We start from the raw sequence: 27996 nt of genomic DNA, 5'->3' as shown, positions 1-27996 counted from the left end.
TTGAAAGACGGTGTGATTATTCCAGTGATGTGTCTGTTCTTCAGATCATTTTTTAGAGCTGTTCTCTTTGAAATACTCTAGGAGACTGCCACCTAGTCTTTAGAGTATCTTCTTCACTAGAGGCAAACCCTCCATCTTTGCCTGTTCCTATTTCCATCTGTCCCTCTTGCCTTCTCCATCTACATCTGCCCCATCATGGTTTCTTCCTTTTCCCTTAAATAAAAAAAAAAAGACATTATTCGTATATGATAAAACCTACCCTTTAAAAGATCTACAGTTAAGTGGGGTTTTGCCATTGTTTTTTTATTGTATTCACAGGTTGTACAACCATCACCACTGTCTAATTCCAGAATGTTTGCATTACTATATGGAGAAATCTTGCATCCAGTAACAGTCACTCATTTTACCCTAAACTGTACCCTCTTGCCTCAGGCAGCTAATCTACTTTCTGTCTATAAATTAGTCTAATCTGTGCATATAAGCAGATTCATATACATGTAATACACATGGTCTTTTGTGATTAGTTTCTTTCATTTAGCACAAGGTTTTCAAGGTTTATCCATACTGTAGAATGTTTGAGTACTTCATATCTTTTTATGACTGAATAACATTCCATTTTATGGATAAACCACATTTTATTTGTCCATTCATGAGTTAATGGAAATCTGGGTTGCTTTCACTTTTTGACTTTTATGAATAGTGCTTCTGTGAATGTTTGTATATAGGTTTCTGTGGGGACATATTTTCACTTATTTTGAGTTTATACATTGGAGTAGAATTGCTGAGTCATATAGTAACTCCATGTTTGACCTTTTGAGGAGCCACCGGACTGTTCTACAAAGCAGCTGCACCATTTTGCAATCCTGCTAGCAGTGTATGAGGATTCCAGTTTCTCTGCTTCCTCACTAACACTTGCAATTTTCTGTCTTTTGCGTATAGCCACCCTAATGGGTGTGAAATGTTATTTCATGTGGTTTTAATTTGCATTTCTCTCGTCACTAATGATGTTGAGTATCTTTTCATGTGCTTATTGCCCATTTGTGTATTTTCAAATCCTTTGGGAAAACATTTTATGTTCAGAATTGAGTGCCTTAGATCAGTGCTTCTTAGGAACTTTCTGTAATGGACTAATTGTAACATATCATAAAATGGAGATGAAAGGAAAGCCAGACATGTAAAATGTAAATGTAAGTCCCATTTGTTGTTGTTGTTTTTAGAGTCAATAGCAAATTATTCTGTCAGATTGCTCTAAAAGTTTCTAAACACTTATTCTCAATTTTTGTATTTCATTGAGTAACAGTAATAAATAGCCAGCCCACATAACACTCTTCCTGGGGCACAGCTTTAAATGACTAAAAGGCATTTGAAAAGTAGTTCAACTTTTCCCATCTTTAAACTCAAGGCAATTGCTTGATTCTTGTATTTTCTCACTTCTGACTATGGCTACCAGTTCTAATTTGCTGTTGAGAGTTAATCCTACAGACAGCTGGTTTTGAGGCTTGTAAACAAGCACTTCATTACAGATTTTATACAAGCTAGTTACATTTTGTTGGGATAAGCTGGACGGGACAGTTTTAGCAAAAGATAACAAGGCAAGTCGGGTTTGGGGCCAGTGAGTGTAGCTCTCTCCCCCTGTCCTAGTTTTCCTCATGAGAGATGCCCGTGGTGCTGATGATGTTCTTGTTGAAGGGGTTTCTGCTGTAGGCTCAGAAGCGCTGAGGAGAAGCTTACCTTAAAGCCTCTTAGACTTCCAGCCATGACCCCCTAAAATCCCAACATCATTACCTTGTTTGTAAATAATTTGTCACTTGGCTGTAACATCCTCATTCTGAGTAATTTTTTACCTTATTGTTCACATTTATATAAAAATAAGCGTTAGTCATGCTCAGCCCTTTTATTACCCGGTAGCCATGAACAGTCTGTGAGCAAGAGCAATTCATTATCTCATGTCTTACAAGGTCTAAAAATTCTTAAGTCCACAGAACAAAACCTTATAGTCTAGGAACACTGAGGGATGTATTCCTATACTATCTGAATTACTTATGCTTTTGGTGGTGAAAATTCTTGAAAAAAGTGGGTTATTAGAACACGTTTTGTTTATAAAGGCCTTAAACTAATGAAGGGGTATAGAATATTTATGAATCATTTGAAGTGTGTGTGGTTTTTTTCCAATTTTTATTTTATTTATTTTTTGGGAGAAGTAATTAGGTTTGTTTGTTTGTTTGTTTTTAATGGAGGGACTGGGGATTGAACCCAGGACCTCGTGCATGCTAAGCATGCTCTCTACCACTGAACTATAATCTCCCCGCTGAAGTGTGATTTTAAACATTTGTTGGTGACTTTGTATTAAAGAGCATTGTGTTACACAATGTCAGATTGGTACAGAGAAGTATGAAAGGTGTTCCTTGGCAGCCAGGAATTTATAATCATGTAGAAAGAAAAAAAGTTAGAAGTCAGTTGGCTGAAATTCAAGGAAGTGTGTAAGTGTCAAATTAATGAAAGGACTGTATCACTCTGGGTCCAATCAGGAGAGAAGCCACAGTAATTTGAACATGAAAAGAATTAACTAACAGGAGAATGGAGTAATGAGGGATTAGCTAGTAATAAGTAAATAGAATTCTAAAGAACATAAGAATAACAAAAATAAGGAGCAGCTGCTACCCCTAGGATAGCACCTAGGGAAGAGCCCTCCTCCCCCCCAGAAGGAGGAGGTTCAGCCTTGTTGGAGAGAGGATAGTTGTGGATCATCGAATGGCAGAGAAGCTGAAGTGGTGCTGTGTTGGTGGAATGTGCTGGACATCTGCTCTCTAGGGCGCTAGGGAAAGCTGTTCATGGGGAGGTGTTAACTGCACTGCAAAACCTCCTAAGAAGGAAGCGTGAGGAAGCTGCTGGCTGCTGGGTATGCTACTGGCCACCTTGCCATATAGGAGCCTGATAAGCAAGCACACCAGATCCAGGAAGCAAAACTTTTCTCCTGCAGTATCTCTCCTGCGCCCTCTACTGATAAAGCTCAACACCATGCCAGTTGGCCATGGAAAAATACCTAAAGATCCCAGATCATTTTCAGAGTAGACAAAAAGGATGAATTTGGAATTGAGAGACACTGTATCAGTAATCAGCATGGGAGTGGCATTAGTGCTGTTGGAGCTCAGAGGAGTAGAGATCATGTGACAGTTAAGGAAGAAGTACAGTTTGAAAGAGCTCTTGTAGCATGAGTAGAGTTTTTTTTAAGTTGAAAGTGACATTGTTTTTTCCTCATTGCAAGAACAGTACATATTCATTTCTAAAAATCAGAATATAGACAAGTATTTTTTGTCTGTAGTCTATAAAGAAGGGGAAAGCACTCAGCTCTCTTACCCATAAAGAGAACCAGTGTTAAGTGCTTGATGAAGTATGGCTAGGTAGTGGATATAGTAGGGAAGAAAAGCTTTATGATGGTGCTTACTGCTGCTTTTGTATCTTTGTTTACAGGGGATAAAATTGGCTTTGATATATAATAATGCCAAATTATATAAACTAGCATTTTGAGGAACTTTCTATCTTCGGTGTTTATGTGAGATTTATTTATGTAACTTCTTTAAGAAGTTTTCAAATAGATAATCACTAGACATCACTTTCATGCTCTTTAAGTGACAATTAGGAAGAAGGGATTTTTATTATAATCACACTGAATATTGTGTCTTAGAAGTCCATTGTGCTTTTCTCTCCTCTTTGCTCAAAGATTGTCATGTGAATGCTCGTCTTAGGAACAGGGTTCTAGCAGATTTAATCTGAGAAGACAAATTGAAAACTGAATCTTGCCCTTACTGAGATATGGGGATTAATCCTCCCCCAGATAGCAAAGACTGTAGGATTCTCATGAAAGAGAAGGACTTTATATCACTGTTTATTAGCATTTGTACTTTAAAAGTTAGAAAGTAATTTTAGAGAATGAAAACAAAATTCATGTGTATTATTAACAACCAGCTCGTGAGTGATTAGAATATATAATGTTAGGCCTGTTTTCAGAAAAATATGCTACTAAATTCAGACTAGTTTGTATTGACTTAGTCTTTTAACCAAGTTGGTATAAAAGTGAACTGTTTGCTTTCCTATTTTTCATAAAATTAAGAAAATATTAAAACTCTAGTATAAGTTTAGTTTTTAAACCTTTCAGTTACAGTATTTGACTTAGAAATATGTGACTTAAAAATAACCACTTGTCTTCTGTGAGCAGTTGAATAGAAAGATTTAGAACTGTCCAGTTTGAACTTGTTGCAGTGATAGAAATGTTCTGTATCTGTGGTGTCCAGTATGGCTAGTGTGACTAAGAAACAATTTTATTTTTATTTCATTTAAATTTAAATAGCCATATATGGCTCGTATGGCCCTCTCAGATTGGTTAGCATAGATTACAGAATGGTGTGTTCACAGGAGAAAAAATTTTAAAGGCAAATAATTTGAAGATGATTTTAAGAGCAATTTCCCATCGGTGAAAAGCAAGAAGCAGAATTTAGCAGAGCCTAGCCAAAGCATAGTGTTGGGTAGTGCTGACCTCAGTATGAGGATTAGCCTTTAACTTGTATACCAAGATGTGCAAGTTAAAAAATCCCATAGGAGCCTAGAGGGTAAAATAAACTAACTCTTTTCTCTACCTGGCAACCACTTGTTCATCTTTCAAGGGCCTCTCTACAAAAATCTGTGCTTACTTCTGTACCACCCAAGGTACTGCTCCCTGTTTCCTTAGGAAATGGGAACAAAGCTTCCCTGTAATCCCAGCTCTCATTTTGTTTCTCAAAAAAACTTCGCATATAGCTAGATTAATGAACTGGAACAAGGCCAAGTGTATTAAAGAATATTTTGATGCAAAGAACAAACATGGGATCCTAGGTGACCATCTGTAAGAGCCTTACAGTAAGAAAAATGGATCAATAGAGATGATTTATTTTAAAATAAAACATGTAAGTTTCATTGAAAAAAATTCCCTTTCAGGGTTGGCCTGTCTACATAACAGCACGTCATTTTCCTCATTTGGGACTTTAATTAGAATTGCTTTGACTACACACCAGAAATTGACACAACATTATAAACTGACCATACTTCAATAAAATATATATATAATATGTATATGTAGTTAAAAAAAAGAATTGCTTTGAATCTATAGATTAGTTTGAGGAAATTTGGCATTTGTAGATTTTTGAGTCTTCAAATTCATGAACATTAGTATCTCTCCATTTATTTAGGTCTTTTTAATGTCTTTCAGTATATTTTTCCCTGATTTAAAGATTCTAGTCCATAAGTTCTTGAACTGCCAAAGCATCCTGGAGTACCCCATTGAGCTCAAAGGCACCATGGAACATTTTAAATTTTAGAGAGAAACAGTGGCATAGATGGAATTAGTGGACATCTGTTAGACACCATGTGGACTTCTAGCTCTAGGAAGTTCCACAGTTTCAGCATTAAGTTGTGATACATTTGATAAAATCTGTCTTTGTGAAGTAATTGCTGAAATTAGAAGTATGGAAATCAGTGTGGAATAGGAAATGAGGGTGGGTGGGGTCTGAAGTTTCAGAGACTGCAGTACCCATCAGGTACATGTTTCCCTATGTACGTGATTAAGAAAGAAATAAAAAGGTTTGATTTTCTTCCAGTTTATGGGTATTGCTTTTTCAAATAGTTACTGAGTTTTTAGGATATGAATACTAATGAAGTTGTGTGGACCTAAATGCTAAATAAATGAAACTCTTACGAATTTCTTTTGACCTAGAGGCATTGAAATGATTACTGAGGCACTGTGAACTGAGCAGGTTTGGGAACTACTGTCCTAGAAACTTCAGTTTTTATGATACTATTAATGGTATCTTTTCCCCTCCCATTTCATTATCTGTTTAGTATACAAAAATGCAGTTGAATTTTGTATAGTCCTCTTTATCCTGCAAATTTGCTAAAGTTGTGTTTATCCTAATTCATCATAGTTTTGTTTGCATTTTGTAGACAGTCTTATCATTTGCAGTTAATGACACCTGTTTTTTCTAGTATAGGAGAACATTGGGAAAAAAAGAATAAATGATAATAAAAAACTGAGGTAAATTTTTTTTCAAGCACTTTTCACATCCTGCAGTTTCCCATTCCCACTCACTGTGAGAATAGTAATTCAGGTGTGAGTCCATTCTACAGGTGATTGATTTGAGGGACTGAAAATTAAAAGATAAATTATTTGGCTTTCAGTATACAACTTGATTATTGGCAGTACTTTATTTGCCTTAACTGGTTAACATTTTTTATTTGAAAAACACATTTTGAGTTTCTGTGCAATTTGCTAGATGCTATTAGGGAATAAAAGGAGATATAAAATTAGTACCTTCCCACAATGAGTAGAGTTCAGTAGAGGAAATATGATATATTATAATAGGTAATATTAGAGTCAATGTCATAATGTGGTTGAGTATTTGCTAAATATGTAATACATATAATAATGTAGAAAGTTCACATTGTAGATGTCACATTCCCTGAAGATGTCAGAAAGAAGAAAATGTGAATTTTCAATCACTGCCAGTTTATATTTAATTCTGTTCAGTATTTTGGCCTCTGTTTAGTTTAATTGTAAAGCTAAATAAATTTCATGTGTTGTCTGCAAAGTGAAAATCAAGGATATTCTTAGTGTGCAGTGTATTGTTAGATTAGGTCTCTGTGGTGTTTTATTGTATTATTCTACTTCTGCTGGTGATTTTATATAATTAACAAAATTCCCAAATCAAACATAGAAAGCAAGATATATTCAGAGAAGTCTGGCTTTTATTTTGGTCTCTTCCATTTTTTTCTTTCCCTCTCCCAAAAGAAGATTTAAAGAATTAATGGTTTATCCTTCCATTAAAAATAATAATAAGCATGTGTGTGTGTATATGTGTTTTTTTCTCCCCTTAGGTAAATAATAGCATACCATAATTTTTTTTCCTTCATCTTGCATTTTCATCGGTAGTATATCCTGAGATTACTCCAGGGCAGTATAACATTGATTTCCTCCATTTTTACAGCTTCATAATACTTTAGTGTGTGATGTACCATAGTTAGTTCAATCAGTCCCCTTTTTGTGGCCATTTGAGATGCTTCTGGTCTTTTGCTGTTATAGATAATGCTACAGTAACAGCCTAGTGTATATATTTACTTGTATTTTTGCCAGTGTGTCTTTGGGATAGATTCCTAGAAATGGACTATCTGGGTCTATACTTTTTAAACACTGTTTCACTGTTTTCTTACAAAGTAAAAGTTATAGATTATTTAACATATCCTCTTTTCAGGGGAAAAATTAGCATAATGCCCTAACTCAATTCCAAAAATCAATTTTGGGAGGAAAATTAATATATAATGGAAAAAATAAGAACTAAAAGAACTCTAATAAAATATGTACTTCAATTTATAAATACTTAATCACAGCAACTTGAAATGTACAAAATGATTGTAGGCCTGTATCTAATATACATGGGCTCAGCCATAGTGCAGTCTCTTGCAGGAGTGCTGCTCTGGTGATTTAACTAACATGAGTGCATTGCTTTCAGTGACACACAGTGTTCCAAATGATGAGTGGATTTATCAGTAAAACTAAGCAAGGCAAAGATAAGCTCTTGATTTCATAGTGGTTGCATACGTGGAAAATTCAGTGTGTATTAAAACTGTGTAAAAAGTATCTTCTTTATGTAAAATAGAACTATGCTCTAGGTTCACATAATGATATGTATATTTTAAAAAATTATAAGTCAGTAAATAGTAAAACAACTCTTGAACGTTCAAGTAAAAATTCAAAACTGTAAGTGTCCTTAAGTGCTTTAATCATACCCTGCAAGGGTTTTTGTGTGTGTGTTAAAATATACATAATATAAAATTTATCATTTTTTAAGGTGTACAGTTCATTGGCATTAAGTACATTGGCATTAAGTTGAGCAACCATTACCAGCATCAATTTCCAAAATATTTCATCATCCCAAACACAAACCCTGTACCCCTTAAACGATAACTCCCTACTTCACAATCCCCTGCCCCAGGCCCTGGTTACCTCTATTCTATTTTCTGTCTCTATTCAATTTGACCACTCTAAATACCTCATATAAGTGAAATTCCCCTTTTGTCTGTCTTATTTTACTGAATATTTTCATAGTTCATCCTTGTTAGAGCGTGTACCAAATTTAATTTCTTAAAGCTAAATAATACTCTATGGTATATATACACCACATTTTATTTATCATAATTCTGCAAGTTTTGATACATAGTTTTTTCATTCTCACTTAATTCTAAGTATCTTCTAATTTCCATTATGATATCTTTGTTTAACCATAGGTTTTTTAGAGGTGTTTTAAAATTTCCAAACTCATAGAGTTTTTTCCTAGTTACCTTTTTGTTGTTGATTTCCAACTTAATTGATTATGGTTGAGTATATAGTGATTCCAGTCTTTTGGAAATTTTCTTTCTCTCAAAATGTCTTTATTTTGACCTTATTCTTAAAAGATAGTTTTGTTAAATTTGTGATTTATGTTGGCAGCTTTTTCTTCCAATACATTGAGGATATTCCAGTGTCTTCTTGCTTTCATTGATGGTATCAAAAGGTAAGCTCAGAGTCCAACTGGCACTTCTGTGAAGTTTATCCCTTTTTTCTCCTTTGGCTGATATTAAGAACTCTTTGATCTTACTTTCACTATGATGTGTCTTCACTTTGATGTGCATAGATTACATTTTATCCTGCTTTTGATTTCTTTAACTTACAGATTTGTGTCCTTCATTGGTTCTAGAAATTTTCTCAGCCCTTATTTATCTAGTGAATGAGTCCTTCATTCTATCATCATCTTCTGGAACTCCACATAGTTGTATCTTAGATCATCTGGCCTACTCATCTTACTTTCGTTTTATATTTTCTCTTTGTCATTCTGTGCTGCATTCTAGGTACTTCCTTCATATATATCTTCCAGTTCACTAATTCTCTCTTATGCTGAGTCCATGCTGCTCTTTACTTCAAATATTGAGTTTTAATTTTCAGGTATTGTATTTTTTTCTTACTGAAAGTTCTGTATGGCTGTTTTTCATATTTTTTTTCTGCTTTTATATTTGAGATTCTTACACATGTTCTGTATCAGATTATTTCACATCTATTTCACCAGCCTGTTTTGATTAGTTCTCAGTTATGGTGCATTGTTTGTTTTCTTTCTTTTCTTTTCTTTTCTTTTTTTGTAGCATCTTTATTCATAATTGTCAAAACTTAGAAGCAACCAAGATGTCCTTCATTTTTTTTAGCTTTTTTTATTGAGTTATAATCATTTTACAATGTTGTGCATTGTTTGTTTTCTGAACTTTCCCTATGAGCTGTTCTTTTTCCTTAGAATTTGATCTTTGGTTATTTTTTGAGACCTGTGTTGAAGTTGTTTTGTCCCAGGGAGGCTTTGTATTTATATTTGATTCTGTCATTCACTAGGGAATGCTACCAACATGGCTACATTTGATAAACCTGTTTAGGAATTGGGGGGACCTGATAGATGGGATGAATTCAGACCACAAACATGCATTCTGTTGTTAGTATTTCTCAGAGATTCCCTGCTGCCCTGCACCCATTGTTATTAGTGGACTCAAAATACTTAAGGGAAAGGTTTTTTTCCCCCCTTCTGCACAGAGGTATTTATTCCTGATTTACTCTTATACAGATTATAGCTTTTAGATCCTAGCCTTATGTGGGAGGGACTTCAATTTAGGCAGACCCTGGGTTTTATCACCTGTCCCCTGTGACAGCCATCAAAGTACAAGTTTAAGGTCTACAGGGTTTAGTCAAAAATCCCTCGAGAATAACTGGATTACTAAATTGCTTACTCTCTTGTTCCTGGTTTCACTTTGCTTTGCACTTTATGGAAACATCCCTTTTATCTTAACTAGCTTATCCATGCACATTTAAAGATTTGATATGCTTTCCAATCCTTTATTTATTTGTGTTCAAAGCAAAATTTTTTATTTTCCTTTATTCTTTACCAGTACCTCAGTTGTTTTCTACATCTCTTTTCTTCCTCATTTGCCTCTTTTCCTTTCTGGCTTTGCTACAGTAGGCCTGATATTATAGCCATTGCTTCCAAATGAACACACTCCTTTCTTTCTGATTTGTGAACTTTCCTTTCATAGTGTGTGTTTTCCACCTAAGGTGATTTGGGATATTTTCATTGATGCTTTTGCTCTCAGGGGCATTTGAAGCTTTTTTAGAGGAGGATGGGATAAAAAGCCAGTGATGTTGGGGCTCTTAGACCTTATTGAGAGATTGTTAGATGTATTATCAAATAGTGATGTATTATTATATTCATTATAATATATTATATTATTATATTCATAAGGTACTAAAAAATTAAGGTATGTTATGTATAAAACGTAAGTAAAAATACAAAGCAAAATTGTGCTTTTAAAATCATGTTTTTCAGTAGTATATGGTTTTTACTTGCAGTAACTTAAATGATCTGAGTAAATTATAATAAATTTAGTAATTTCTCCTAGTTGGACTGACTGGTTCCAGACACCACTTCTTTTTTTATTTCTGTTGTGTATTTAGCTTCCCCTCATCTCCTTCAGTGGACAATTGATGAATTGTTTGTCTTTGAGTTGTGTCACAATTAAACAATGGTCCTGTTTGAAAAGTACAGTGTGTTTTGGGCATGCTTTTTATTTAGCCTACTTGTTTTTCACTGAAAAGTAGCAAAAAGTGTTTAAACAGATTTCGAGAGAGGCATTACTTACCATTTTGCCCTTTCTTATAAAACATTTTTGAGTAATGGTGGAGCAAAATATTGGTAAATCAGTATTTTATAATGAATTGTTCTCATATTCTTTGTTTCTCCTAAAATATAAGATGTAAAGAACCTTATCACATATTCATTTGGCATGTTTTAGGCATTGACACCATCAGTAGAAGCAGTAAACAAAAAAATACACTGCTTCATGGAAAAGGACTAAAGACTAAGGCCATGAATCAGCTGTTGGGGGGAAAGTATAAAACTTTCCAAAGATATTTTTCATATAGGGTAGTTTATATATTGTCTTGTGAAATCCTGTTTGATTCAGGAAGAACAATATTTCATCCAGGGACAGAGTGTAGTGCCATAAATCAGTGAACTTTATTGTTAGATAAACACAATGATCTGTGTTAAAGGAGGTAGTAAAATAATATAGTAGCAGTAGTAGTAGTATAATTCCTGCTTTTGAATTGTTTGAAGTCTTGGGCAGGAGAAACACCTAAAATAATAATTACTCATCCACAGTTATAATTCATTGCCAAAGAATGGTCTGATATATTAGTATAATTAAGAAAAAAACATGAGATGAAGAGTTGTTAGTAAACTTGAATTCTGGTCCTAGTTCTGTTAGTAATTAGATTTGTGTGACTTTAGGCAAAACTGCTTACTCTTTGGTGAGTCAGATTCTTCACAAATCAAGTAAGGAAGGTGGACCAGATGAATTCTAGTCCAATTTTAATACTCTCTGGATTTATTTTCCTATATAACTCACGTTCAGAGGGTATGAAGGATCATTTTGTACAGGGACAGACAGGCATGACCTTACATAAGAAATAATTTTTACTGAGCATTGAAAGATTTGGTTGGGCAGAGAAAAGGATAAAGAAAATTTAAGAATGGAGACATGTATACCCAAAGATGGTTTAGGCCAGGAAAGTCTGGTATATTTGTGGAACATGAAGCACAGGATTTATGTGGTGTGTTCATGTGAGATCAGATTGATTTAGTAGTAAATGGCCCTAAATGGCAGAGTTTAGTAGCTGCTGAGGAAGGTATAGCCAGGGAGATTGTTATCATGTATTATTTTTAGTCAATCAATTCTAATTTCTTTCTCTAAACAAAAATTGAATGTATAGAAACTCTTTGGGAAGCTAGTGGGCTTCTTCTAACCTCTTTTTCTGAACAGCAGCTGAAAACATTTCATTAGAGAAATCCTGAAAGGAAGTGAGCAAGTCCTCAGCTAAGCTGGTGGCAGAGTCATCAATGTTGTATCAAGGGTCATGCTTATATTCACTGCGAGCAATTGCTTATGAGTCATATTACTTAGAATTATTGCCATCATATTTGTCATCTTGAGTAATTTCATTAGGGACATCTGTGACTCATAAAATTTGGGTTTTGTTTAGACATGTGTTGCCTAACAGTACTTCATGTTAACTGGGATTTCCTTGAGACAAAGCTAATTTAACTTTATAATGTAGAAAAAGAAGAAAGTTCTGAAACAATGTATTAGCTCCTCTTTAGTTTTATTGGACTGAATTTGTGCAGAAAATTTAAAAAGTTGCTGCATGGTATATTAAAATAGAGCTGAAAAGAAATTTTTTTTGAATAACCTAAATATAAGGAAAGGCTATGTTCTGAAGGTTGCCTTGTTAATGTCGTTTGCTTTAGAATTTGGTGGTGGTGTTTTTCATATAAATAACAGTTAGTCTCTCTGGCAAACCCATTAAAGTTACTGATCTTTCTGGGCTTTGTTACAAAAAACAGTATAGTAAATCTCATTGCATATGTATAGATTTTGAACTATATTCAAGATTTGATTAGGTTTCTGTGCCCTAGCTTAGAAATCTAGCCAATGATTACCTTTTCCTATGTTATAGTGTGTTCTGTAGAGTATAGGAGGAAATACAGGTCTTCTGCCTCCTCAGTAACACATCAGAAAGAATTGGGGATATGAGAGTGAAGTATAGAGCTGGGGTACACACTAAAGCAGCAGTTCTCAAAGAGTGTTCGGTGGTACCCTTAGAGTCCATGAGTCAAAACCTATTTTCATAATAATGATAAGACATTCTTTGCCTTTTACACTGTGTTGACATTTGCATTGAAGATGCAAAAGCAATGGTGAATAATACTAACTACTATATATAAAATAGATAAACAAGTTCATACTATGTAGCACAGGTAACTATATTCAGTATCTTATAGTAACCTATGGTGAAAAAGAATATGAAAACGAATATATGTATGTTCATGGGTGACTGAAGCATTATGCTGTGCACTAGAAATTGACACAACATTGTAAACTGACTATACTTGAATAAAAATAATATATATACAAAAACAAAAAAAGCAATGGTGGGTAAAACTCCCTGTACTTTAACACAATTCAAGGCAGTAGCTATGCTTTTTTTAAAAGCCAGTTTTTTTAAAAGCCAGTTTCACTTAAGAATGTACTTGATGAAAAAATAAAATTATTAGTCTTATTATATCTCTCCTTTTGAGTTTACTTTTAAAGTATTTTATATAGAAAAATGAGAAGTACTCATAAGGTACCGAGGAAGTGTGAAATGGTTGTCTTACAAAAACCATTTATGTGACTGAACTTGAAAAGGCCTTTTTTCCTGGATCCCCATTTATTTGAAACGACGACAGGCTCACTGAAAAACTCTGGTTGTTGAGACTTAGGTATTTGGCAGATGTTTTCTGGAAAATGAATGAATGAAAGAATTGGTTGTTAATTGATTAAATTTTCAAATGAAAATTAGAATTTTAGAAAACTTATATCCACTTTCTTGAGTTTGATGATTTCCTAATACTTTTTCTGATGAGATCAGTGGTGATATTGAATGTGATTTTATTTTTATTGTATAATAAAATATGTCAATGTTGGAATATCTTAATAATTGAACAAGGCAGTAATTTCCAAGTAATCAATTCATGACATTATAAAATTCATGCATAGGTAAAAGATCGATTCAAAGTATAAGAGAAATCAATGGGTTTAATGTAACAGAGTACAAAAGATGTATTGCTCTGGTTTCAGATTCCATAGCTAACCTTATGAAGGTTGAGTTTGCTGTAGTATCAAAGAACAATATCCACAATTATCCGAAAGCTGTTAAAATACTCCTTCTTTCAGCTACATATGTGTATAAGACCAGATTTTCTTCATACACTTTAACCAAAACAGAGCACAATAAATTGAATGCAGAAGCAGATATGAGAATCCAACTGTCTTCTACTAAGCCAGACATTTAAAAGATCTGCAGAAATGTAAAATAATGCCACTCTTCTCATTATACTCTGTTTTGAAAAATATTATTTTTCATGAAAATGTAATTTATACTAATGTGTAATGGGTTTATTATTTTTTAAAGAAATAAGTATTTAAATAACTTATTTAAATTTCTTATAGTGAATATAGATATAACTCACATAAACAAAAATTGAGATCCTTGGTAATTTTTAAGCATGTAAAGGAATCTTGAGGCCAAAATGTTTTGCATGTGTTGAGAACAGTTGTTGATAAAGGGCATAACCTAACTTAAACACATATGTGTTGGTCTCTCCCAGCAGATTATGAACTCTTGGAGAAGAATTAAGTCCTCTTGTATTCTCCAACTTCTAGCATAGAATCTTATAAATAATAATACTATGATAGTAATAGCAGCATTCAATTACTAGCTCATTTAATCTTTATCCTATGAGGTAAATGTTCTTAATTCCTTTTTAAACTGAGATATAATTCACATAGCTGAAATTTACCATTTTAAAGCATGCAACTCAGTGGTTTTAATATATTCACAAGATTGTACAACCATTACTGATGTCTAATACCAGAACATTTTTATTCCCCACAAAGCATTAGCAGTCACATGTCATTCATCTCACCCACTAGCAACCTCTAATCTACTCTACTCTCAGTCTCTGTGGATTTGCCTGTTCTGGACATTTCATATAAATGGAGTCATATAATTTGTTGTCTTTTAGTGTCTTGACTATTATCACTTATGTTTTTAAGGTTTATTTCATGTTGTAGCATGTGTCAGTACTTCACTCCTTTTTGTGGTCAAACAATATTCCATTGTATAGATATGACATAATTTGTCTATCTGTTCATCCATTGATATTTTGGTTTTCATTTTTTGACTGCGAATAATGATGCTGTGAACATTCATATGCAAGTTTTGGTGCAAACATTTTCAATTCTTTTTGGCATATACTGGAAGTGGAATTGCTAGGTCATATGGTAGGTTACTCTGTACTTAACTTTTTGAGGAACTTATTTATTCCTTTTTTTTTAATAGACTTTTATTTTGGAATAGTTTTAGATTAATAGAGAAGTTTCAGATACAGTAGATTTCCTGTATAACTGTCACCCCCTTCAAAATGGAAGAGAATAGAGAGCCCAGAAATAAATCCACAAACTTTTGGTCAATTAATCTTTGACAAAGGAGACAAGAACATACAATGGAGTAAAGACAGTCTCTTCAGCAAATGGTGTTGGGAAAACTGGACAGCTGCATATAAATCAATGAAGTTAGAAAACTCCTTCACACTATACACAAAAATAAACTCAAAATGGCTTAAAGACTTAAATATAAGATAAGACACAATAAACCTCCTAGAAGAAAACATAGGCAAAACATAAGACAAGACATTATAAACCTCTTAGAAGAAAATGTAGACAAAACATTCTCTGACAGAAATCTCAGCAATGTTCTCCTAGGGCAGTCTACCCAGGCAATAGAAATAAAAGCAAAAATAAGAAAATGGGACCTAAGAAGCTTTTGCACAGCGAAGGAAACCATAAGCAAAACAAAAACATAACCTATGGAATGGGAGAAAATATTTGCAAAAAGATGAGAACAAGAAGGGGTGAATCTCCAGAATATATAAACAACTCATACAGCTTAATAAGAAAAAAAAAACCCATTCCAAAAATGGGCAGAAGACCTGAACAAGTAATTCTCCAATGAAGACATGCAAATGGCTAACAGGCACATGAAGAAATGCTCAATATCGCTAATTATCAGAGAAATGCAAATCGAAACTACAATAAGGTATCATCTCACACCAGTCAGAATGGCCATCATTGAAAAGTTCACAAATGATAAATGCTGGAGAGGGTGTGGAGAAAAGGAAAACCTTCTTACATTGCTGGTGGGAATGCAGTTTGGTGCAGCCTAGTATGGAGATTCCCCAGAAGAGTAAAAATAGACTTACCATATGATCCAGCAATCACACTCCTGGGCATATATCCAGAGGGAACCTTAATTCAAAAAGATACATGCACCCCAATGTTCATAGCAGCACTGTACACAATAGCCAAGACATGGAAACAATGTAACTGTCCACTGACAGATGAATGGGTAAAGAAGCTGTGGTATATTTATACAATGGAATACTACTCAGTCATAAAAAATAATTCATTTGCAGCAACATGGATGGACCTGGAGACTGTCATTCTAAGTGAAATAAGCCATAAAGAGAAAGAAAAATACCATATAATATCACTTATATGTGGAATCTAAAAAAAGAAAAATATAAACAAGCTTATTTGCAAAACAGAAATCACTTATATGTGGGATCTAAAAAAAAAAAAGACAAACTAATTTATTTGCAAAACAGAAACAGACTCTCAGAAAACAAACTTGTGGTTACCAGAGGGGAAAGGGATGGGAGGGGATAAATTGGGAGTTAAGAGATTTGCAGATACTAACTGATATAAATATAATAGATAAACAAGAAGTTCATGCTGTATAGCGCAGGGAACTGTATATTCAATATCTTGTAGTAACTTACGGTGAAAAAGAATATGAAAAGGAATATATGTATGTTCATATATAACTGAAGCATTGTGGTGTACACCAGAAATTGACACAACATTGTAAACTGACTATACTTCAATAAAAATATGCATATTAAAAAAAAAAACCTGGACGTTCACCAAGGCAGCCCTCAAGTGTTCAGTGGCAGTTGTGCAGCTGGAGCCTGCAGGAAGTGGAAGTGCAGAGGATCTGAGCATCTTACATTAAACTGCATGGCTGCATTCAAGATTGTAACAGGGCTCTGGAACTTCATCTGTTCTCAGTCAAGCCTCTTCTTCAATGAGCAATGGCCTATGAAACTTCAGAGCAGTATGAGAAAGCTTATGTGGATTATAAAACCGTGTTGCACACAGACAGCAGAATCCAGATAGCAAATGACAGTATTAACAGAATAACAAGAATTTTAATGTCTCTGGGTGGACCAAGCTAGCAGGAAAAACTCCTGTGCAGTTGCGAGCCTGGCAGCCTGCAGCAGAGTTGCCCCTAGAACAAGTGGGAGACTGCTGCAGCAATCATCAGCCAGGCATCACAAATGAAAATCATGTTTAAAACCCTTAAAGAAGAAGGAAATCAATGTGTAAAGGACAAAAACTATAAAGATGCCCTTCGTAAATACAGTAAATGCTTAAATATTAACAAGGAATGTGCTATTTATACCAACAGAGCTCTGTGTTACTTGAAGCTGTGTCGATTCGAAGAGGCAAAGCAGGACTGTTAATCAGGCGCTTTGGACAGATAACAAGAATGTGAAAGTGTGCTGTAGATGAGCCTTTGCTTGTAAAGGATTCAAGAATTATCAAAAAAGTTTAAACGATCTCAGTAAAGTTCTCCTGCTAGACCCAAGTTTGTTGAGGCAAAGATGGAACTGGACAAGGTAACTATAATCCTTAATATTCACGATAATGCAGCATCATTCAACAAAGAAAAGAAGGACGATTGAAATTCAAGAGGTGAATGAAGGCCATAAGGAAGAGCCTGAAAGGACCTCGGAGGAGATCTCTACCGACTGCCTTGCTTCTGAGAAGCGGAACACGAGCAGAGGGCCTGAGAATTCCCATGAACAACTGCTGATCATCAAGCCTAACAACACCTACACGCATTTGGTCAGGTTATAAATGCCATCAGTATTCGGAAAGATAAGCCTGTGCACACCTTTTAGCTATCACGGAACCAAAAGATTTGCCAATGTTGTTGAGTAACAAACATGAAGGGGATACCTTTCTACTCCTCATTTAGTCTCTGAAAAATAGTCTTATTGATAAAGATCTCTCTTTGATGTATCAGCATCTTTTGTATCTGAATAAAGTAGAAAGGTTTAAGATGATGTTAACACTGATTAGCATGGGTCAAAAGGAACAAATTAAACAGCTCTTTGATGACCTCTCAGATACACCAAGCAAACATTTTTCTTTAGGAGATGTACAGGCCCTCAAACGGCAGTATGAACTTAAAATTAAGATTATTGTTAGATTTCTTCCATGCATCTATGTGTTCCAGTAATGCTAATGAGACAGTATTATAATAGTGTAATAGTGTTGCACGGATAAAACCTAAGAAAAGAAAGAAAGAAGATAAACATCTGTCTTGATTTATCACTTCATGAAGTAATACACATGATGTGACCAGCTGGTTTGGAAGAATCATCTGACTGTATGTCTTCTGCATCACCTTCTTAGATCCCACCCCCATTCCTTTTTTTGACCACCAATAGTTTTTTCACTTCAGGCAGTCTTTCTCATACACACATAATGAATTTTTTTTACACTCTTCTCCAGCTAGGTGCCTCCCAAAATGTTTATTTTCCCCCTTTACCTTCTCTCATTCTTCCTCTTTTGTAGGTTGAAAAATAAATCGTGGGATATAAAATACACAGTAGTGCTGTGACATACTCCCATCAAGGAAGACAAAAAGCTGTAAGATTTAGAATGGAATTAGATATAATTCTTTACCCCTCAAGTCTTCTCAAATTATACCTACTTTTCTTCAACTACTATCATTCTAAACAAATTTTTTAAGTTATTTTTAATTTTATCTAAAAACAGTTGCCATTCTTTCCATTGTACATATACAAAATTTTATTCACTTACATGTATTAAATAACTTCATAATCAAATCAGGATCTAATTACCAATCAAAAGTTTGTTTAATGAGGTGTTATTTCCTAACATACATACTTTTTTTAATTGAAGTATAGTCAGTTACAATGTGTCAGTTTCCTGTATACAGCGTAATGTTTCAGTCATGCATATACATACATATATTCCTTTTCATATTTTTCTTATAGGTTAGTACAAGATATTAAATATAGTTCCCTGTGCTATATGGTAGAAATTTATTTTTTTATCTGTTTTATATATAGTAGTTCATATTTGCAAATCTCAAACTCCCATAGTCTTCCTCTTGGAATTCTCTTTTTTAAGACTCCATGTTGTCTGTTTACTGGAACATTTACTCCTAGGATCAATTGATTCACTGGATATACTTTGATATGTTAGTGTTCCCATGCTTCCCAAAATGTACCATAGTCCTCTTAATAGGATGTGACTTTTCAAAGATGCCCTCAGCTAGCCATTTACCAACTTTGTTAGGGAAGATTGCCTATATTGGTAACCAATTTCATGTCTTTTAAGTTTTACGAATTTCTCAGATTTAACTTTATCATCTGCAAAATTTGTAACATTTTCTAATTTGAAGTTGGAGAGGGGATTATTACTGTTTTGTACTTGTCCATACTATGTTTTACTTTGTTATTAATGCTATGTTTTTGTCTATTTCAGGCCATATCATAATTCGGAATCATGTCCGATAACGGAGAACTGGAAGACAAGCCTCCAGCGCCCCCTGTGCGAATGAGCAGTACCATTTTTAGCACTGGAGGCAAAGACCCTCTGTCAGCCAATCACAGTTTGAAACCATTGCCCTCTGTTCCAGAGGAAAAAAAGCCCAGGAATAAAATCATCTCTATATTCTCAAGCACAGAGAAAGGTAATTAGCTACTGTGGTTTCAGGGGTCTCAGTTATTATTTTGTATTACAGATTTTGATATCTTTTTAATTAAAGTATAAGAAGTTATCTTTTATGGTGGTAAACATACAATTGGTGATATATAAACACTATTGGAAAGGCTAATTTATTTTAAACTGTGGTAGAAAAGAATAAAGTTGTTGCTCATCCTACTTTTGTTACATCCAGTGAATTTCTGTACTTCTTTCCTTCATTTTCTAAGACTTGGGCCATAATTTATGACTTCCCAACATTAGTGAGATTTGTCATATTTGAGAGAGACTATTAAAGTATGGTAATATAGTCTACAGCATCTTGTCTGAAATCTCTGAAGCCAGCTGTGTTTTGGAATTAAGAGTTTTTCTGACTTTTGAGTAGTAGTAATACTATCTTTTTATCTGTATTCTGTAATCTCCTCAGATTCATCTGAGGCAACACTCAGTAATCAACACATTAATGTATCTTCTAAAAATAAGAGTCTAGTCCAGGGTTTATCAACCTCAGTAAGATTGACATTTGAGGGCCAAATAATGTCTTGTTGCAGGGATCTGTCCCAAGCACTATAGGATGTTAAGCGTCATTCCTAGCTTTTACCTGCTAGATATTAGTGGCACCTCCTACCCAGTTGTGACAACTGAAAATGTCTTCAAACGTTGCTAGATGTTCCCAGAGCAAAATTGCCTCCAGTTAAGAACCACTGGTCTAATTACACAAAGTGGGGTAAAGACTGTAAATAGTCTTAACATTAGTTGAATTCACATTTGTTTTGGTGCCAAACCTAAGGAAAGAACTTTTGTTTTTCAGAGCTTTATAGATTTTAGAATTGGATAAGGGATTATGGACTGTAATGGATTTTAGAATAAAGGCTAGGGGTTGGCTTATTTTATTATGTTAAGCATGGTAGTATGGCTCTGATAGCTAGTGATAGATAAAAGTGGAGATAAAGATGTATTTCCACTTAGATATCTAAGTTTACATGGAGAGGTAAACCCAAGTGGAAGAAAACAGTGCTTTGTGTATAACAATAAATACACATTTAATTTGAGAGTTAAAAATACATAATCAGTAAAAGTTTGAATGAGGTAATAGTATAGTTAATACTAATAGAGAATCTAGATTTGCAGACAGGATATAATTATTGAACAGTTGAAAACCTGGGCATTTTAATCTGTATCTCTTATTTCTAATTTTCCTTTTATTTTTAAAATTTCGTATTAGGTTGTAACTGAAAAGCCCCCTGGAAGTATGTTTTCTAAGTTTGTTAACAGAAGTGGTAGCATGTGTATTTGGCATGTTTGAGAATGAAAAATGTATGTGCTTAGACAGGATTAAGCAAAAGATAAAGGGGGAAATTAGGAAATGAACCAAAAAGTATGTGTGGAAAGAAGGCAAAAAAAGTTTATACGTTGTAGAGCACTAAATCCTCACCTTTCCTCATCATGGTAGTAAGTCAATGTACTATAAACCTAAAAAATGTCAGTGTAAACACGGTATTTGTAATTATGAAAGCCAGAAAAAAAATTTATGGAGGTTAATACCAGAAGAAATTGCTCAAAGGGTGGAAATTACTTGCCTGTGGAGAACAGAATGCAAAATGGGGTAAGGGAATGCCCAAGATAGGATAAAATGTACTTGGGGACAGCCTTCGAAAGAGGGAAAGAAGAGCACAAAAGAGAAAGTATGGACAGTCCAGTACTTTGGGTAAATTGGTGGGGCTTGTGAGCAATTTGAACATGCTTTTCTGTAGATGCAGAAAAGCATGCCTATCTCTCTGATCATAATTGAGAATCTTCCAGTTTTACCCTCCTTCATTAACTTCCTTTTCTTTTCCTTTCTCCCAGAAATACTTACCAGCTATAACTCAGGGTCACCCCCAACAAAGGGAAACTCAAGGTCTTGGGGTCCTAGGGATGGCTTTGATTGCCTTTAGTTTTATCAGCTTTTGAGGACTGTAATTGACATCCATTAAAATTTTTTTTGGAGATTTGTTTTCTTGTGCTTGTTGTATTCAATACATAATAACTTTTTAGTGCTAGTCTTAAAAATTTACAAGCTCTTAAAAAAAAATACTTTGCCTTTCATATCCAATACCTTTTCTTCTTTCTCTTAAAAAATAGAAAATGTCGAACATATACAAAGTATAACAGTCTAACAAACCTTGTAACCCAGATTCAACAATTATTCTTTCTCCACTTACTCTTTAGGTAAAATTTACCTATGTTGAAATACAATTTTGACAAATGGATACACCTGTGTAAGCCATTACCATTCTCCCCATATCACATCATGCACCATATCCATCTCCCCAGAAAGCTCTTTCACATCCTGTCCCAAACAGTCTACTCCTACCCCCTCTTAGGGAACTTCTGTCTGACTTTTTACCTTTAATCAGTTTAGCCTGTTATAGAATTTTGTATAAATAGAATTTTGCCTTAATTTTTTAGTTTTGTAGTAACATCATACACATGGGAGTATAGTGTACATAATTATATATTTTAATAAACACTCTTGTACCGACCACCCAGCCAGAATTTTTATCAGTATGCCCTGAAATCCCCATCTGCCATGTCCCATCTTTTCCTTCCCCTCCTCCTCTTCTGCAATATCCACCACCCTGAATTTTGCATTTTTAATTTCTTGCTTCTTATTATAGTCTTATGACATAATATCCCCAAATAATATATGACTTAAGTTTGCCTATTTGGGAACATTTTATAAATGGAATTATACTACAGCATATGTATATTTTCAGGATGTATGTTTTTCATTGAACTTTATGTTTTTGAGATTTATGTTGATATTTATAACTGTAGTTCATTTTCACTGGTGATGTTGACATATGTAGCTGTAGTTTGTTCATTTTCACTGCATATACTAGTATGCTGTATAAATATATGGCAATTTACTTACCTGGTCTCCTATCAATAGACATTTGAATTGTTTTCATGAACAATGCTGCTATGTGTACTTTTGAACATATCTCTTGGTGGCTTTGTGCAAGTATTCTTCTAGGGCAGTGTTTTTCAAACCTCAGGTTGTTTTGATTCTAATTGCTTATTAGAATCTCTTGGGAAGCTTAATTAAATAAATCTGTGTCCATGCTCATCGCAGACCAACTGAATCAGTCTTCAGAAGCTTACCTGGGCATCAGTTTTGGTTTTACTTTTGATTTTTTTTTAATACCTCAGGTGATTCTAATGTTCGTCTAATGTTAAGAACCACTGTGTTGTGGTTTATGAAATCTATATAGTGGATGACACTAAATGAAATAGAACATAAATAGAGTATATAGAACACAGTGAATCTTGTTTCAGTTGTACATGTGTTGGTTGGGTCAGGATATAAAATTTATTGATGTGGTCCTGGCCAAAGATTTAAAGGTTGCTATGAGGTATATACTTGGTAGTAAAATTGTTGGGTTACAGGGTATTCCCATGTTTGACTTGACAAGGTTTATCAAATTGCTTTCTAAAGCATTTGTTTGTTTGTTTGTTTCAATGTTCATTCTCACCCACAGAACATGTTCCCACTGCTGAACATCCTTGCAAATTCTTGTATTATGGGACTTTAATGTTTGCCAATTTGAGAGTTGTGAAATGATATCTCTTTGCAGTTTTAATTCCAATTTCCCTGATGACTTGGGATTAGATGTCTTTTCAAATGTTAATTTACTATTCATTTGTGTTTTCTGTGACAAATCTGTTTTTTAATCCATTTTTCTATTCGGTTGTTTTTCCTTGTCTATTATTAATAAACATTCCTTATAGTCTAGATACTAATCCTTTGTCAGCTGTATGTATACAGTTTTCCAGGTTGCACTATACCTTTTCACCCTTTTAGTGGTATCTGTTGATGAATAAAAGTTACTAATTTTGGTGTAGTTGAGTTGATCAGTTCCTTCCCTTGTCTAAAGTTTGAGCTTTTTGTAATTTAAGAAATTTTTGCCAAACTAGGGATCAAAGGTATTTTCTTACGTTTTTCTAAAAGTTTTATGGTTTGGGTTTTACAGTTTAAACCTTTAACTATCTGGATTTGGTTTTTGTGTATTTGTTAAGAGAGATTAATTTTCATCTTTTAAAAAAAAAACCTTTATTGTGGTATGTTCCTGTACAGTGAACCACACATGTTTCAAATGTACAGTTTGATCATTTTCACCTTTTTTTTAAACCAATGTTCCAGACCATTTATTGAAACTTTTATCATTTCACCACTGACCTGCAAATACTAGCTATTATCTGTCAGGTTTCTGTGTGCGCCAGGATCCGTTTCTGTGTTTTCTGTTTTATTGTGTTGGCTTACTTGCCTGTACCTGCACTAATACTATACTGCCTTAATTGTTATAGCTTCTAGTTCTTAATAACTAATAGAGCAAATCTGGGGCCCAGTGGTTCTTCAGGATCTTTCAACCTTTGCTCTTCTCTGTAAATTTTAGAATTTGCTTCTCGTGTACTTTTTTTTTTTATTATTGAAGTACACTCAATTACAGTGTGTCAATCTCTAGTACACAGCACAGTGTCCCAGTCATACATATTGTTTCTCATGTACTTAAAAAAGAAACCAACCTATATATGCTTTGATTAGAATTGCATTGAATTTGTAAGTTGGTAAGTTGGGGAGAATTGCATTCAACTTTGTAGTTGAGAGTAGAACGTTGGCAGAGTCTATGTAACCTACTTGGAGGGAGATGTTTAGGAGTGTGCAATTTTCAGTTGGACTGAGAAAAAGATGGAATGTTTGGAGGGTAGGCTGCTGTTTAATTCCCCCTATTCCTGGGGCTCTTCTCTCTCTTTCCAACCCATTCTCCCACTCTTAACAGTTCCTTTCTGAAAGCTAACACCTCTCACAAGACCTGAACCTTAAGGGTTAGGAATGAGGTTTAGGAATGTGGATGTGTGTGCACATTCATGCTTATATGAATATAGAAATATACCTGCAGTTGCATTCTCCTGCCTGCATCCTGAGCTGCTGTTTCTCTCTCTAGTTTTATCCTAATGGCTTTTCATCTTTGGGCATTCCTTATAGATTTATGATGAATAAAGAGGTTTGGTGTAGAAGGGGAGGGCTACATTATATGCTCGCTCTATCATCTTGAAACAGAAGTATAAAAGGGAAAAAAATTCTATTTTTAAGATCTTTGCCATCTCTGATGTAATGATCTAGAGATATTAATTTTATTGTACTCAACCTTATATCCCTTATTGTTGTCCTTACTAATAGACAGCTCATATTTTCATTAAAAAAGAGAAAAACTCTAGAGTATCTTTAGTTACTCATTATTGGTTTTAATCAATGTCATTGGAAAATAAATAAATAAATCTTTTTCACATTTCTGCTAACTATGTATCATGTGCACTCTGTGAGTCATCAGAGATTCCATGACAAGCAAAGCAGATAGTATCCCTACCCTCATGGCACTAATCAAAAACTACAGCATGTAATTACAAACTGTGAAACGTGATATTAGAGAGAGAGTAAGATGTCTGTCGTATCTGGGAAGGCTTCCTAAAAAACTAACATTAGAGCTGAAGACTAAAGAATTAGTAAGTGAAAACAGGATTTCGATAGTTAAAAATTATGTTCCATGCCTGGAAAAGAGTTTCAGTGGCCCTGCTGCAGGAGGGCTCAAAGCACATTCGTGGAGCTGAGTACGGTCCAATGTGATTTGAAAGCGGAGAGGAGAAGAGAATAATAGTATGATGCATGTAGGAAGCTACAGACAGCAGAAGAGGCTGAAGAGGTAGGCAGGGAGCAGGTCACAAAGGGCCTTGTATTCCATGCTACAGAGCTCAGATTTTACCCTGTTTCCTGGGAAACCGTTACAGAATTTTACGCAGGGGAAAGACCTGGTTATGTTTCTGTCTTAAATAGGCAAGACTGGTAGCTGTATAGAAAACAGGTTTTGTTGGAGGTCTAAGACTGAAGTTGGAAACTAGTTAGGAAGATTTTGCAGTAGTCCAGGTGAGAAGTGGGCTTAACAAGTCTAGTAGTGTTGATAATGAAAATGGCAATAAGCCATTGTCTTGGCTTATTTTTAAAAAGCTATTCAGTTAGCTAGTGTTGAGTGGTGTGTGTTTATAAACTAAAGCAATTTTTACATCTAATTATTCAACCTATATGCACCTTCACCTATGAAGACGATAGAATTAGGACTGTAAATATCCCTTCAGGTCTAAAAATCTAATTCTGAAATTAATAATAGTAGCCCAGACTCCTCTGCCTGTTTCCTAGAGAATACTCTTCTGTGTGATGGAACAAATTTAGTTCACCCAATTTGAAGCTGTTTTTGGTAAAAAGAACAAAGGAGTAATCACTGATTCTATTAAACCGAAAGAAAAGTGTTCCTTTTAAAGAAATAGGGGCTTTTTTTAGCCTTAGACTCTAACTCAAATGCAGTCTAAAAGGTGGTGGTCTTAAAGAATGTGGTAGTGGCATACTTAGGATTCTTTTAAGTACCTTTTGTGTAGCACATCACTCAGGGTCCCCACTTCTTAGCTGATGGTTGCTGTCTGCCTGCTTGTTTTGTTGTGTCATGAAGTTGAAAAATAACTAAGAATCTTTTATTCCCCCTGTACATGAACGAAAGTAAACTATTAGTTTTGTGCATTTTTATTAAAAGAAGTTTCTTCCCCTAGTCCATTACTTCCCATCAAGTGATCCAGTTGCTGTGTGGACATCCTGTAGAAAGATGACTGTGGTTTTTTTGTTGTTATTGGTCCTTGTAGTTCTTGGATTCCAGAGTTATAAAGCAATGATTCTGTTTACATAGCAATATCCTTCCACCACATTGTTTGATTTGAGACATGCTTCAGTATCTTTTTGTTTTAGATACCATTTTTAATACTGCTTTCTCCTACTACCAGAACTACTAAAATACAGGGAATATTTGTGTGTGTGTGTGTTATATAAAACAAATGAAATTAAACAGATTTTTAGGGTATTGTGTCTCAAGTTCTGCTTAATCATTTTCACTTCTTTCCTTTAACTTTTTATTCTATACTCCTAAGATATATGAAACTTTCTATTAAATGTCTGTAAATTTTTCAACATTTCCAAGTTCAAAAATATGACAGGGCCTTAGACACAGCAGGGACCAGGAATTCTCTTGCTGTGTGTCTTGTTTTCCCCCTTTCTGTGTATCTCATTATATTTCTTTCTTATATCAGACTGATTTTTTTTTTCTCTATGTGTTAGGAAATATAGCCCTCAACAGTTCCTGGACTTTGTTCCTTATAACTTCATTCACTGGTGAGAGACTGAGTCTCAGGATGCTAAGTCTGGCTTAGTTTAGGTATTCACTCCTGAGCCAGTCTAATTGGTTGGGAGTGTGTGGATAACTATGGTTGACGTGGCTTGAATTAGATGCATACCTAGGACCAGTCCATCTATAATCAGGGTCTTAGAAGAAAATAGCATCTTTTCCAACTAGACACATATCAGAAGTGAATGCTGAGCAGATTTTTAAAAAAGATGAAACAAGTACTTTTATATAGTACATGAAATTGTATGTTTTTCTGTTAGCAGTTCAGAGCATGTAAAAAGTAAGCTATTAGTTTATAGTTGATTAATAAATATTTCCTCCTATATGCAAGATACCAAGCACAAGTACCTGTGTGCATGCACACACACGTATAGCAGTGGGAGTTGTGTGTAGTACACAAGCTGAAAAGAGGGGGAATTAGTTGAAAATCTATATATAGGATGTGTTGAAAGCCCTCAGGGCCCCTCCTTTATCCCATAGCCTTGCAAATATAATTCCCATCCTTTGGGAGAACAAAAGAAAAAAATGTTATTTATGTTTATTTCAGGAGAACTAAATCTGAGAAGCTCCTTATTCTTGTCAGGGGAGTCAGAAAAAGGTGTAGCACCATAATAAAAAAAAAGGCAGATTCAAAAAAGTTAACATACTGAACTCCTTTCTAATGTCCTGCTTTTAGAGCACTTGTACCTTGGGTCAAAGCCCTCAGACAAGTGATTGAAAGGTTTTTCTCTGGATAAACAGAATGTCCTGGGAAAAAATATCTTAGATACCCCACACCCTATCCCCATCTTTAATGACAAGGCTGACTTATCTCCCAGTTAACTTTTTAATACTTTTCTGTATGAGTAGACAGCAAAGGATCACCAGATGTTTGAGAAAAACCTTTAACATTAGAGAGTCCGAAACAACGGAGGATAAAAAAGGAATGAAGAAGAAATAGGGGGAAAAACCCAGCCACTACACACACATAAACTATATAATCTTCAAAGAGAAGAGATAAAGTGCATCCATGAAACAAGAAAAGTATTCTCAGGAAAAAAGATCAGACAACAATGAGAAATAATTATTAGAATATCAGCATTTAAGATTACCAACAAAAACAAAAGATTTCAATAGGCAAAGGATTGGAAGACAGTTAAGAAAATTTCCCTAGACTGTTAAAAATACAAAGATGGAA

General features: G+C 34.5%; 1 protein-coding gene and 1 long non-coding RNA gene across 9 annotated transcripts in view; one reads left to right on the top strand and one right to left on the bottom strand.

The window, feature by feature from the left end:
• The window catches only part of PAK2 (p21 (RAC1) activated kinase 2), a 66917-nt gene that overhangs the window by 15666 nt on the left and 23255 nt on the right, over positions 1-27996 (top strand). For 3 of the 8 annotated variants that reach the window (XM_031683294.2, XM_072963224.1, XM_072963204.1), the window contains 2 exons: positions 18397-18471; positions 19336-19543. In XM_031683294.2, the coding sequence (XP_031539154.1) occupies positions 19357-19543 (187 nt within the window). In that variant the 5' untranslated portion in view covers positions 18397-18471; positions 19336-19356. Of the gene's footprint in view, positions 1-8512; positions 8577-18396; positions 18472-19335; positions 19544-25404; positions 25520-27996 lie in introns of those variants that run through there. The other 5 variants (XM_006200927.4, XM_072963208.1, XM_031683298.2 and 2 more) reach the window with 3 other exon arrangements.
• Positions 64-26118, bottom strand: LOC140696953 (uncharacterized). Its single transcript, XR_012073689.1, has 3 exons — positions 26015-26118; positions 18371-18469; positions 64-213 (listed from the first exon to the last, which is right to left on the bottom strand). It is a non-coding gene; the product is annotated as an uncharacterized lncRNA (long non-coding RNA).

Source organism: Vicugna pacos, chromosome 1, assembly GCF_048564905.1.
Source record: "Vicugna pacos chromosome 1, VicPac4, whole genome shotgun sequence".
Lineage (NCBI taxonomy): Eukaryota > Metazoa > Chordata > Mammalia > Artiodactyla > Camelidae > Vicugna > Vicugna pacos.
The sequence above is the reverse complement of the archived record's forward strand: the minus strand, read 5'-3'. Positions and strand labels throughout refer to the sequence as shown.